This window comes from Schistosoma haematobium, chromosome 1 (genome assembly GCF_000699445.3).
Source record: "Schistosoma haematobium chromosome 1, whole genome shotgun sequence".
Lineage (NCBI taxonomy): Eukaryota > Metazoa > Platyhelminthes > Trematoda > Strigeidida > Schistosomatidae > Schistosoma > Schistosoma haematobium.
The window spans coordinates 73,771,900-73,785,923 of NC_067196.1; the positions used below are offsets into that span (position 1 = coordinate 73,771,900).

At 30.6% G+C, this 14,024-nt stretch overlaps 1 protein-coding gene across 1 annotated transcript; it reads left to right on the forward strand.

Annotated features, from left to right (window-relative positions):
* Positions 1-8,411: 8,411 nt before the first annotated feature.
* On the forward strand, positions 8,412-10,845 carry A12_9 (Tegument antigen; the record flags this gene model as incomplete). The annotated part of the gene is made up of 3 exons (XM_012941916.1): positions 8,412-8,528; positions 9,405-9,493; positions 10,521-10,845. 3 exons carry the CDS (start codon positions 8,412-8,414, stop codon positions 10,843-10,845), a joined length of 531 nt encoding a protein of 176 aa, XP_012797370.1.
* Positions 10,846-14,024: the final 3,179 nt, after the last annotated feature.

A 14,024-nucleotide genomic window follows, 5' to 3' on the forward strand; every position in this document is an offset into this window, starting at 1 on the left:
TCTCGTTTGTGGAGGCCCGTTATTTAGTCGTCATTTAGATCGAACGATGTTGTCGAAAGGGCTCTCCACTTTATTGGCCCGAGATCTGACTCCAAGGAGATTGCAATGATGATTGTTGTTGAAATATATGTCGCCTATCGTCGTATTCAATCATCGACTTTATTCGCGTTAGTCAATGACAGAAATTAGATAAGTCAAATAACGAGAATGGACTTTTGAATACATATATTTTGTATACGAACCGAATGGAATGGAGAAAATAGAAACGACGTGCAGTGGAGATGGCGGGTAAGCGAACTCCCATTTAATCAGGCATTAATCAATATTTATAGTTACACAAAAGTAAGTTACAGACATGTGATGAATGGGATAAGAAATGAACACACACCTACGCGCTCATATAAAATAAGCCAAGATTGATAAGCGAATAATTAGCTAGGTCAAAATGTGACTCAAGTAGGATGAATAGAATAGGCTTTCCGAAAGCTAGCATAAGGTTGATGGGCTTAACATAATAACCGACACTATACCTTGTTCAATAACCAGATATGAAAGTTTCTTCATGTCTAACATTATTGAAAAAAGAGAATAAGAGGTACATTACTTTATCCTCATAAGGTGCAGGGTTTTGCATCAATTAATTAAGTCGTGAAAAACAGATTCCAAATAAACAACTCTTACATCTTCAGATTATTCCTTTAAAAGAATAACTCAATACACAGAGAAACCTGTTAGATGAAGACTATCATATATCTTCAGAGTTTTATTCTCATTTATAGAGATCTAAAATTCACACCCACTTAATTCTATTAAATCTATATAACTTAAAATAAATGTCTTTGAAATCACTAAATAACGAACGATTCATCCAACTTTTCACTAATCATTATCTACCTTAAAATAAACGATAGTATTTTGACGATTCTATATTGTGTAACATTTCATTTTGTTCATATAACTATACTAGATATTTAAATAACATGGATACTGACAAAGGTTATCGATTTTATCAATTATGTTTAGTGAAGCATATACTACTGAATACAATTAAGTTTTATGTGAAATTTTCAATGCATTTATAAATAGAATCTTTGAAGTGTTATAAAGAAAGTAATGACATTTGAGTAAACTTCATTCTGAATTAGTGTAATACTAAATGAAATTTGAATAAATTTATAATGTTAGTGATAAAAGCATAGAAATGTAAATAGAATAAATAATAAGCTTTACTAAAATTGAAAATTTGATCTAAGATAATCATTTAAAGATCTGAACACATTGAATAGATGTTTGGTGCTCTTTTTCTAAAAAAAATCAAGCATTTTCTTGTATTGTCTCATTTCATTTTACAAAAGGATAATGTAAGCGAATGAGGAGTTTCTTCAATAACGAATCAATTTTTTTCTCCTTATGTAGGCGTTTTAGAAAAGTTTTCCAAAAGTATTTATATATCTGAATGAATCAATTCAAAAAGAAGTGTAGATCGAAATTTTCAAACAAGCGGTAATATTAAAGATGGATTAAATGACATTTGAACTCTTTGTTCAAATATAATTTGATTGATCATTTATTTTATCCTATTAATTTGAAATCTTAGTATCTTATAGTTAGCTATCATCAGTATGTTTTGACTTCAGATTGTTTATGTTAGTTAAGTGGACAATTAATTAACCTAACGTATGTTTTAGACGCAATATTTGAATTAATCATTGAAACAATGTAGTCAGAGTTTCTTTTAAAGGAAATACCGATTCTGTAATAAGAAGATGAAGATTATCAGAACTATGTGATGTATCAGTGCAATACATTTCGAACAATCGGACCACACATAAACTTTTTAAGAACATTTATATATAAAAATAGAAAATCAACTAGACTAAAAATGGAGGGTAAGAGGAGACAAGGATAATAAAGAAAATAATGTGAAGACGATTTTAAACCTCATCACTCTAGATAATAAGCTAAGCTTAAGGTGAGAACAAATTGTTTTTGAATACACAAAATGGGGGTCGCCTTCTCGTATGGCTTAGTCTTCAATAACCCTTAGCATATGCCCTTTTACACTTTTGTACAAGACCGAGTTAAGATCAGTCTTATGACTTGTTCCCACTGGACATGGCGATAGAGGATGATGGATGTTTATCCTCTACTCTTATTGGCTTATTTGATTTTATTTGTTTCTGCAACCATTTAGGTACATGTTCAGACATCCTAATTTGTAGATCACAATTACTCCTCCCTATGTATATATTGGCCATACACACAGTGGGATGTGACGCAATCGTTTTCATGTCTTTTGTGTTTGTGATGAAACAGCATTGTTAAAGAAAAACGAATTCATGATAAAGATTTATCTAAACATGTTCATATAATATAAATTATTTAATATGACACAAGATTAATCATGTTAGAATGTATTAACAAAATATGGTTTGAAAAGTATGTCTAAAAGTGTACTATAGGCACTTGATGATCATTCCAAAATAGTAATGGAGACAATAACTAAATTTCTGTTTGTGTGATAATTGATGATATCCATGTTATTATTGATACAGCAATATACATTTTTTGTTACCTAACAGTTGTCTTGGTATAGCTTACTGTACTTTATTGCTTCTGTTCAAATTGTTATGATTACCTGAAATATTTAGGAGTTAGACCGTTAATCTTTCTTTATAAAAAAGAAAAGTCGTTTGATAATTCTGATTTGGATGATTTCCGTGTAAAATATCAGACTAGATTATTAGGTACAACTTTGAAATGATTTTAATTTGCATCGCTTTGTTTATTGCAAATAGAATTTTATATTGAGCATTTTTTACACATTCACAGTTGAATTTCTATCAAATTTTAGAACTACATGCTTTTATATATTACTGAGGTGTTTGCTACTTATATTGACATAAGTAGTAGATGATGTTAGTCGTGAACAGAATGTCTGGCAGCAGAGAGACAAGAGGATCGAACAGTAAAGAATGGAAACAAAATGCAAATTGTATGAAAATGCAAGAACAATGAAGTCTGAGTCATTATGAGACAACTGATGGACATTTTTCAAACTACGTATTTACTTTATGATTGTTAGATTTTATTAACAAGTCCTGTAATTTTGTGTTAAATACAAGCGATTGTCCCCACTAGTGTTCTTGTTCACTACATTACGTCATTAAATATCAGTAGTTAATGCAATATGCTATCAATATATGTATTATAACTATAGATTTAGTAAATGATTTCATTACAACAAAGATTTTTCTTAACTAAATTATCTTCAGGTTTTTCAAGATCATCTACTTTAACACTAATTTTAAATGAACATTGTAATAAAAATATAGTACCAATCTTATTGACTGATCAAGAGATTATGTTGTTATCATAGACTGTATCTAAGACATGACGAAATAAGAGTAACTTTGATTTTACCATTAAGAATCATGTCGAATAGTCATATGAATTGTTTACCATAAAGCTCGTTTTCTGAATAACCTCTAATCGTATTTCATTTTCTGGAGTTAGAAGTTTGGTTATAAATATGATATTCTATCAGAAACTGTAAATTTTACATCAAGTTGTTCTCTTGTTTGATATTCATATATAAGGAGGGTTTTTGTGCTTAGTTTTTATCATAAACGGATATTATCTGAATAAACCAGTAAATATTTAATAGCTATTTCTTGATGTTTTGGGACTTCTTAAGATTAAACACTTGGTACTACATCAGTAACCTAATCTAGAAAAGTTTGCGCTAAAATTTACATTTAAAGTGGATCTAAAAATAGTTATAAAGTGAAATTTGAAATCAGTGAATAATGTATGCTTCATCCTTTTTAAATCTATCTCTTTCATCATTTTTAAAGTAACATTGTATCTAGCATAAAAATAATCAGTAAATTATGCAATATATCTTCCTAGTCACTTGTAACAAAACAGTAATCATAAAACCGTCAAACGTATTCTAAAAATTGAATGACTATGATTGTTGAAAGTGGCTTTTAACACAAAAACTTGGACTAAAAACAATCAGTACGATTTAATGCAAAAGACAGAATGCGTAGTACTTATCTTATTGCAACAAGAGATTTTAATGTATTTCTTATCAGTTTTTCATGGTCAATACACATTTGTTTATCAGAAGGGGTTTTGTGGATATAGTAATTTTAATAGTTGAGATCATGCATCAATTGAAGCTAGGCCGCCATGGAAAACCTGAAAGCATTGGATGGCCGTTTCGTCCTGTTGTGGGACCCCTTAGCATTGCGTATCTACTAAACCGCCTTGCGAGATTCCTGGAGTTCTAGTGAGAAGTAGTGACCAGTGGAGTTCAAACAGGTCTGTTGTGAGATAGTAACTCACTGAAGACAATGGTGGATATAACACTCAATTTCGTAGATTGGTCGAGGTTAGACATTAGCACCGTTGGATGCCGACAGGCTCAATGGTCTACATGTTGAGCGTTCGCGAGCAGGGATAAACGCCCTGGGTTTGAATCCCACGAGTGGGATCGTAGATGCGCACTATTGAGGAGTCCCACAATGGGACGAAATCGCCGCCCAGTTCTTCCAAGTTTTCAATGTTGGTCTAACATCAATCGGTTCATGATCTCAATCAACAACTTAATAATCTCCACAACCCTATACTGATAATTCTTTTAGTGAAATATTCTTAATCTCAACTTTCTTTTCTGTTCATTAATCGTATGCATTCATTCTATCTAACATAGAACACTTTAATGATGATAAGTATTAACCAAAAACGTGTCTTACTCTCTATGGTATCTCCTAGTATGTTAGCTAGATTTTTGATGTTTACTACATGATATCCATTATAATTATATATAAATAATTCATTTATTTATTAAACCTAAATGAAAATAGTTAACTCACTTTCAGTAGTGTTGGATAAAATGGCTAAGAATCGGTCCCAATGGCACAGATGCATCCGCTCATTGTCTTCCTTCTAGATTCTACTTTTTAAATCTATTTTGTAATTTTTGTTAAGCTAGCTAGCATACTGAAGATTGGTTTTGATATCGCTAATAATCTATTGGTCGGTGGGCCATTATTTTTGGTGATTTCCCAACTGTAGTGATGCAGAGTGTGGAGTAATAAGTAAAGAAGTAAAAAAACATCTTCCCTATGGCTAGTTCTTCTTACCACCACTGGTGCAACTACCATTTTTTAATACTTTGGTATTCATTTCGATAATGTCATGTCATTAGACTGAAGTGTTATGGCGATTTGGGCGAATGGGAGGTCGTAATTTTGTTTTAACTACCTTGATACTTGTTCATAGTTTCATCCATTTGCTATACAAAGAAATGCTGATTCAACACAATTATAAAAAGTACTATTTAATTAACGAATAACATGTTTCTATTTGCTAAGTGGTCCTAAAAGATCAAATGGTAACCTAATTCAAATAAGCCAAAAACTAGCAAAAAAATAAAATAAAATCTATTTAAACTACATAAGTAACTACATAATTTATTAATTTTCTTATGGTATATAATGAGCTCAAAGCAACTAAACGGAAATAAATTTATTTTTACAGTACACAGTAAGCATGATTATGTTACTGAGTTAGTCGAATCTAATCACTTCATAGTTAATATAACAATAAGTTTTCATTTCGTATAACATTGGCATACAGTTCACACCTTTTACGTATATTATCATCACTAATAATACTCTCTTAATGATCAATTAAATTTAGAATGAGAATACACGATGTAATCTCAATGTCAGTTTTGTTACTTTAAATAAATATCATTCACTTAAGTGATTACCATGATGATTACACTAAAACGTAATTTTATCACTACTAAACTTAAATAATAATAATAATTCAAAAGAAGTGTAATTTACTTTAGATATTCATTAGTGGTAATTAAGGTGTATAGCATCTTAGATCTGATAAATAATTGATAAACAATCATATTTACATAACTCTGGTTACTAGAAGTTTGAAGTTTTAAAATGATTCAAGTTTAAAAATCAATTGTAAATTACTTACTTACACCTGTTACCCCCGATTGAGTATAGGCCGCCGAATAGCATTCTCCAACCCACTCTCTCCTAAGCCTTTCTTTTTAGTTCTATTCAATTGTTGTTCATTCTTCTCATGTCTGTCTCCATTCGCCGGTGTAATATGTTCTTTAGTCTTCCTCTTCGCCTTGAGGATCTCAAGTGAGGACTTGCCTTGTGACGCAGTTGGGTTCTTACCTCAATGTGTAATGTAAATAATTAACAAAATTTACACAGAATGGGGATTTATGGAGATTGTTCAAATTTTAACAATTGAATTTATGAGTTGATCCCGAGTGGGTGGGTTGTGGGTGCGCACTGCTAGAATGAAATAGGCGTTCAGGACTCTCAGGTTTTCAATGGTGGTCTAACTTAGATAGAATAAATTTATACAATTTTTTTACAATAACCATGCTCTACTATTGTCGGTATTATCAAATTATTCTGAGTGCATTAATTTTTAAAAGTCTTGAATAACTCAAAACATGTATATTCAGTAATGTAGTTCATTGTCTTTCAATCAAATGATAACATTTTATTCTTCAGTCAGTATAACTAGATGACTCCACAGATCTACTAGTCAATTTTTAATTCGATTTGTATAGACAGTCTTATTCAGCAGTGATCATACACTGTAAAATGAATCATCTTAAGAAGGACTTTACACACATGACATTGATCACCACCCAGTGATCAATCAATTGTGATTACATCTCAGTCCTACAGGAGGTCGGTCGCGGCCATGATAGCCCAGTAGTAACGTCTCTGACTATGAAGCTGGGTGACACGGGATCTAATCCGTTAGGGAGCACCAGTTCCCCCAAGGCCACAGGCACACGTTACTGACGAATGCCAAGTAGCACGAAACCCGGGTCCAGGGTTTCCTGTTGACTACCTTCAACCACCATCTAATCTCAACATAGTGCACGCAAAGTCGAGTCACCTAGACTAGTAGCCACATTGCAACTTGGTCGATCGCATTCGATTTGCACTAAGAAGGACTTGACACATATGACATTGATCACTACCCAGTGACCAATCAATTGTGAATAATCTTAATTTCTACTTAAATGATAAAATAAATGTAATTTCAATATTGTTTGTATATTTTGCAAATTATTGCTGCTCATCAGAAATACAAACTTTAAAGTATACAAACTGTTAAATAAAACATGTCACAAAGACACGTAATTCTATCATATGTACAAGCAAAATTAAAAATATCAGATAAACTGATTACATCTATCACTTTGTCTAATTACTAATTATCAAGTAATATAGGTATAATATTATAGCAACTATCCTACAGTCAACTTCACAATTATGGTTAATTTTGGTTAAGCTCTTTTAATAACTTACTTAATAGACAATGTTATTCGAACAGTAACATTTTGCATGTTTCTTTGTACTATTATGACCACTATCATATCTAAATAAACGTGTACACTTGATCACATGACAGACTCTAGCTAAAATGTTGACAGCTTAAATGTCGCTCGGTGAATAATCCTCTTCCCCATGTATATATGTACTCAAACCCTATTATTAACCTTTACCTTGCCCAGCTGCGCCCTATTCGATTTGACTATAAATTTGCCTCTGTATTTGTTCATACACATATTGGTCTCTTTGATTCAAATTCGCTTGATGTGCTTATAGCTTTGTTATCCGTGCTATCTGCTAATAAATTGTAGTTTCTGATTCTTATTGACCTCTAATTTCAAACACCATTGAGGATTATGTAATAACGATTATAAAGTTGATTGATTAATAAACCTATGCCACTACAATATTATATCAACAGAATTAACGTGAATGGGAATTATTATTTCTTAAGTTGAAACATCCCATTTCACTTCAAATTTTAATAGTTTCAATTATGAAATCTCAAAAACATAATCTCAACAATACACTGATATTTTATTCACAATTTTCACATAAGTCAAATTTATTGATAACTAATGTGACTATGTTGTTTTAGTCATTCTAAGTCAATATTCTTCCTGGATTAATTAAATAATAATAATAGTAATGATAATAACAATAATAATACTTATACAACTATAGAATTTACATTGTCATGTGTTAATTAATGTTTTATAAGGTAAAACGTTATACATTGTTTTACAGGAAGATATTTCCAGTAAAAAGTTATTCATGGAAAAATGATGGTCAGCATAATAAAAGATCTACAATCAAATGATTCTGTCACAGGTTATAAGAAGAACAGTCAGTTTCTTTACATGACCTATTAATTAATTAATTACTCAAAACTACTTTTCAATTATAGAATATATAAATATAAACCAATCTGTGTAACAAATATTCTTTGCATTGAAAAACAAAAGAGAAGAAGAAAAGAAAATTTGAACAGCAAAAACAACAACCATGGAACCATTCATTACTACATTTAGTGCTATAGATAAACGAGGAGTCAATGTTATTACAATTAATGAATTACGTAATTATGTTGCAGAAAATCATTTAGATAAAGAAATGATACCGGTTAGTACATTAATTTGTTTGTTTGTTTGATAAAAAGAATTTTCAATAAGAACTATTTATCTTTACTTATCACTAAATTGGTATCAATCATTGTAGTATGTTGTTCTTCACTCAATATATGAAATAGAATAACATACTATTGATTTGCTTCTTTAAAGTTTTAAGTAGTATATATATAGTGTTGAGTATCAAAACTTTTTCATTTCTATGAGAAGTATGCTTTTTAGTACATGTTATGTAATTGAATGAACATTTAAACCAGAAAAAAGAAATCTGTTATAGCGAACTATACCTAGTTCATTAAAAAAATATATAACATGTCATATCTTAAAGGATTTTCTACTTAGTTCTGTATTATTTCAATTACATTTCCGTTAACTATAGACTTAATGAACACCGGAAAATTCACTACTGAAGCCAATAAAATATATTTTACAACAATGAAGATTATATCATATTAGTCATTATATGTTAAAATTATATTTGAAATAATCTCAGCGATTGAAATTTAAATAATTCCAACGTTTCGTCCAGCTAACTTGTCTGAACTTCTTCAGGGTAATAATCAAAATCTAATGACTTCTCTATACTCGGCGCCCAATTTCTGTCAAACTATTCGTTCAAATCTTGGCGAATATTCGTACAGAACAAAAATGTTTATTGTGACTACTACCATGATTAGAATAAGTTGTATGAGTTAAGATAAATTTATTATGGTACATTTATCATGCTTTACGTTGAAAACAGTATTAATATTTTAATAAATAGCAATAATTACTAAAACATTGATACGAAACTACTGAATAATTATTAAGTAATATATATATTCGATTTTATTTAAATTTATTTAAATGTTTCAACGTTTGTCAATATAAGAAATGGCAATCACTTTTCGATCCCGAAGGAACGGGGAAGATAACTTTTCGAAGATTTTGTGAAGTTCTTGGAGTTCATCCAGAAAGACCGTACGTTTGTGTGATATTTTCAGATATAGTTCGCTGAAGTTTTATATTTGTTTAAATAATGAAAAGTTTTTATATTTAAATTGTATGCCAAATTTATTTATCGTACAATGGCCTGTAAATCCAGTTATATTAAACATTTTAAGATGTAACCATTATTTGGAATTTAGTCTTTCGTGCTTCTTTTTGACTACAATTATTAAAAGTGATAAACTAGATTGAAATAAATTCCCACTACTAATTGATTGTCAGTGGTTCAATAGATGAAATCAGTTTGTAATATAGTACTAACCTCAGAATTCTGTCTGTTGCTTTATCAATATCACTGTTATTATTCACTATAATAATTTTGATAATTTCATAACTTTCCTACAACGAAATTAATTTTCACTTCATAGATAATATTTTCATCTGAAGGTAAATTATGTAATACTTGTGATGAGTGAGACCTATTTTCTATGTTGATTAAGTTTCAGAACTCACTCCATTAAAAATAATGTAATCCCTTAACAACAGATTACTCCATAACACTTACAAGTTTCCAAATCAGGTATAAAACAATGGTACTTGATGAATAACAACCTTACTCTTATATTATCTAGGATAAATGAAAAAAGATAATTTTAATTTGGTAACGTCAAACAAGATGAAGTGGACAATCGTTTTCTCCTAACCTGGTACACCTCATGTGGGCACACACAAACCTGCATGAACTAAAACGTTTAAACATGTGGATTTTGATACGGTCATCTAAAATCGGTTATTGGAATGTTCTCTATTTGGGTCATTGGTTCAAACTGATTAACATATTTGAGTTAAGACGAGACTAGTGCTATTCGGTGTTTTAAAGGTCCCCTACCTCCTGCCGGTTAGTAAATAAAATCATTTTTATATTTCATAAGAAAAACTTAAATAAAAATTAATTCCATAATCATTACGTCGAAGTACTTCATTTCTTTATATGGAGCTTTCAATCATTTTGTTTTTTTGAAATCTAACGTTATAATCTCGATACCTATATATTTTTTAGTCAAGCTGTAATCAGCAAACCATTGTACGGAATACCTACAACAGGCCTACGACCTGAAATCTTTGTAATTATGCAAGAACTACCATTACAAGATCAAATCAAAATATCAGAAGAAGCTTATAGACTTACTCAACCACAAGATAAATTTATAGAAAAAGAAGCTTCAGAAAAACTTAAAAGATGGCTTGACACAACATATGGTCGTCATTGGCATGTGACTATTGTCAGAGGTTCATATTGGACAACTTATACTCATATTCCAAATTGGTCATTTCATTTTAAAATCAATCAGCATTCATTCATCATTTATCGTACAAATGAATGAATACTATGGCAGTATATTTTATTTCGATTTCGAATCAAAACAAAACTATATTATTTTGTTACTTTATCTTTTTCTATAAAATTTTAATGAACTTCGCCCATTAACTTTGGATGTTTCGATTTTCTTGGCAGTATACATCTAGAATGTAAAACAATTTACTTGTATTTTTCAAGTAATTATATGTTGTGTACTTCTTTGAAAGAAAACGCATTTCGCATTTATTGTTACATTATCTAATAACAATTTCAATATTGAATCATGTAGGCTAGTATACACAGTACAAATTGAATGAAAGATTACAATCATTATTAAAGACTAAATAATATAAGACATTCGTTAATGCCTAGTAACCAATTAGTTTAGACAAAATTGTTTTATAAGAAATTATTTACTATCGGAATAACTGAATGCTAGATTTTCGAATTCAGTAATCTAAGTTTCAACGTTTCGAGGAACATTTGCTCCACATAGATTGGTAATAATCAGCCTTGATAATCGTCAACCGTAAGGAAATCTAAGTCTTCTGAGTTTCCTGACAATTGCTTCTGGGGTTCAGAAAGTTTCAGTAAGACTGTTTGTAGTTAAGTCAATTTGTAGAGTTATCAGTGCTCTGTTTTTTGATTTTCACAATAGAATACTATCACTCAAAAGATCAAGTATCAGGTTGGTAATATAAAAGCGAAGTGATGATTTCAAGCGATTTGAAGAAACGAACGCTTTAATTTTGATAAAATAAATAAAAAATAAACATTGGAAGCTGAAATTTATTAAAATATATTAATGTGTGAAATTATTAGTACCACAGCCTACAATAGAAATAGCTGTATAAAGTATTCAATTTCCATCCAGTATTAATATTGAATTGAATTTTCCAGTTTGATAAGGAATACTTAAAACCTTAGTATTTATTGATTTTGCTTCGCCAAGCTAAATAATATTAGGATTCTATTTATTGAAATGCTAAATGCAGATTAGGGACTCGCGTGTGAGACTGATAGGTCCCGGATTTGAATCGCGCAAGGCAGGGTCGTGGATGCGCACTGCTGAGGAGTCCCATAATGGGAAGGAAAGGCCGTTCAGTACTTTCAAGTTTTCCATGGTGGTCTAGCTTCAGTTAACTCATTATCTCAACTATTGAAATTACTACAATCTCCACAAAACCTCGTCTGGTATAATTCTTAGTATGAAATAAAATAGTAAATCTCGTTTAACGGTTAAATAGTAAGGTTACAAATTATTTTGTTTTGTTTTACTTCAAAGCAGTTAACAAAAACAGATCAAGAAATTAAACTACTTTCATAAAATTTACCTTAATTCTTATGATTACTTAAAATGCAAATAACTAAAATTTACAAATCATTTAGAGTAATTGTTTACTTCAAGTTATATGAGTTACTAGTTAAGATTTGTAGCTCACGTGGATGACTTAGGTAGAATTTTGTTTATGGGTTTAATTAAATGACTAATTGTGTGACTTCTACCCGAAGTTTGTGCTGATGATGCTGTTGAGAAAAACAATGAAAGCCTCGCGACCAAACTATTCAGCTCAGAGAACAAAACTCCAACTTAATCAAGTTATATAGCTTCACTTGAATAATTATTTTTTTGATGAGTCATTGTTTTTCCCTAGTTAATCTGTTGATTAACTTGTTTTGATGATTTCGTTAAAAAACATAGCGTAAAGTGTAATAAACTTCATCATGCGTATGCAACATCAGTATATTTGTGTGCATTTTTTAGCTTCACTTAATATTTGTATAATTTTCAGTAATGCAAATATTTTCGTAACAAGTATTCGATCATCCAAATGAAATCTATGGTTTATTAGTTTCAAGATTTAAACTCTTTGTTTTGCCAAGATTAGATTAAGTAAGTAGTATTGTTAGGTTTCAAGTAAGACAGTAAATCTAATTATAAAATCTTTAACTCAGCAGATAATTACAGTGATTCAATGACGTTTATGTAGAAACGTTTGTAAGCTACGTTCATATAGATTTATATTCAGAAGAAATATTACGTTGAAGAAGAACTGTTTCAAACCACGTGATATTAAATTAATCTGTGGTCTGTTTGGTTGGTATATAAACAGAGTATGTTTGAAATATAACGATTCATATCTCAGAGGCTGTGACTTGCGTTCTGGACTCTACTGGCTGGGCTAGACAGGGAAGTGGGGCCAATCGAGACTCTAGGTCGTCCTTACGTGTTTTCCGTGTCACTGAATCGATCGAAAAAACGCTGCGCATCTAACCTGCAGTTCACCCGTTACAACATAATCCATACTTCTCGTAGTACGACAATAAACTATGAAGATAATGTTGAATAGATAGTGGAATAAGTGGTTTGTCGATACGTGTATATGCACTTAAACTGTGCCTGGCCAGTTAGATTAATTTAAATAATATCTAAATACACTCAAATTACTTCAAACGGTGGAAGCATTAACCATGTGTACAAAAGAAATACCTTCAACCGCTTTTGCCAACCTGGTCAACTTCAGGGCTAATAAATCAATGGTAATCTTAGCTACTGAATGATCTAATTTAACTAAAGTAATTGTAGCCTTTCTTAGTCAAATACAGATGTCTCCGTTCTCTTTATCTAGGTATTTTTGTATTGTTAGTAGTATCGTTATTATTACTGGTTCAACATCATTATGAATTTCCCCAATACATGATTCATTTACTTCACATTCACCCCACCTTATTATGTCATACTCATAATTTTTTACATAATACAATCCTCCACTAAACATTTGATCGAATTGTAATTGCACTCTTATTTCTCTCACCCTATCTGACACTTATTTATTCTGATCATGAATTTTACAAAATGACGTATAAGCTGATTCAAGTTAACTTTGCATTCGAGTCATCGAGACATTAACAATTTTATTCTATTTTGTTTAACGATTCTAAATTCACATTCTATAACTAAACGATTCACTTTGCCCTAAAACCTGACCACTTTTCGGATTATCACTTTGTGTATATATTTGTAGAACCGAAAGAGAATCTGCTAAAAAGAATATCCATCGTTCATATATCTGTTGTAATATCTAAACAAGTCAATGGGTTATAAAACAACCTAAAAATTGTATAACTGCAGACCTATCACGGCAACGATTGTTCACACTGTGTCCAGTTCCTCTCTAGTTATGGATGATCATAACTACTTTA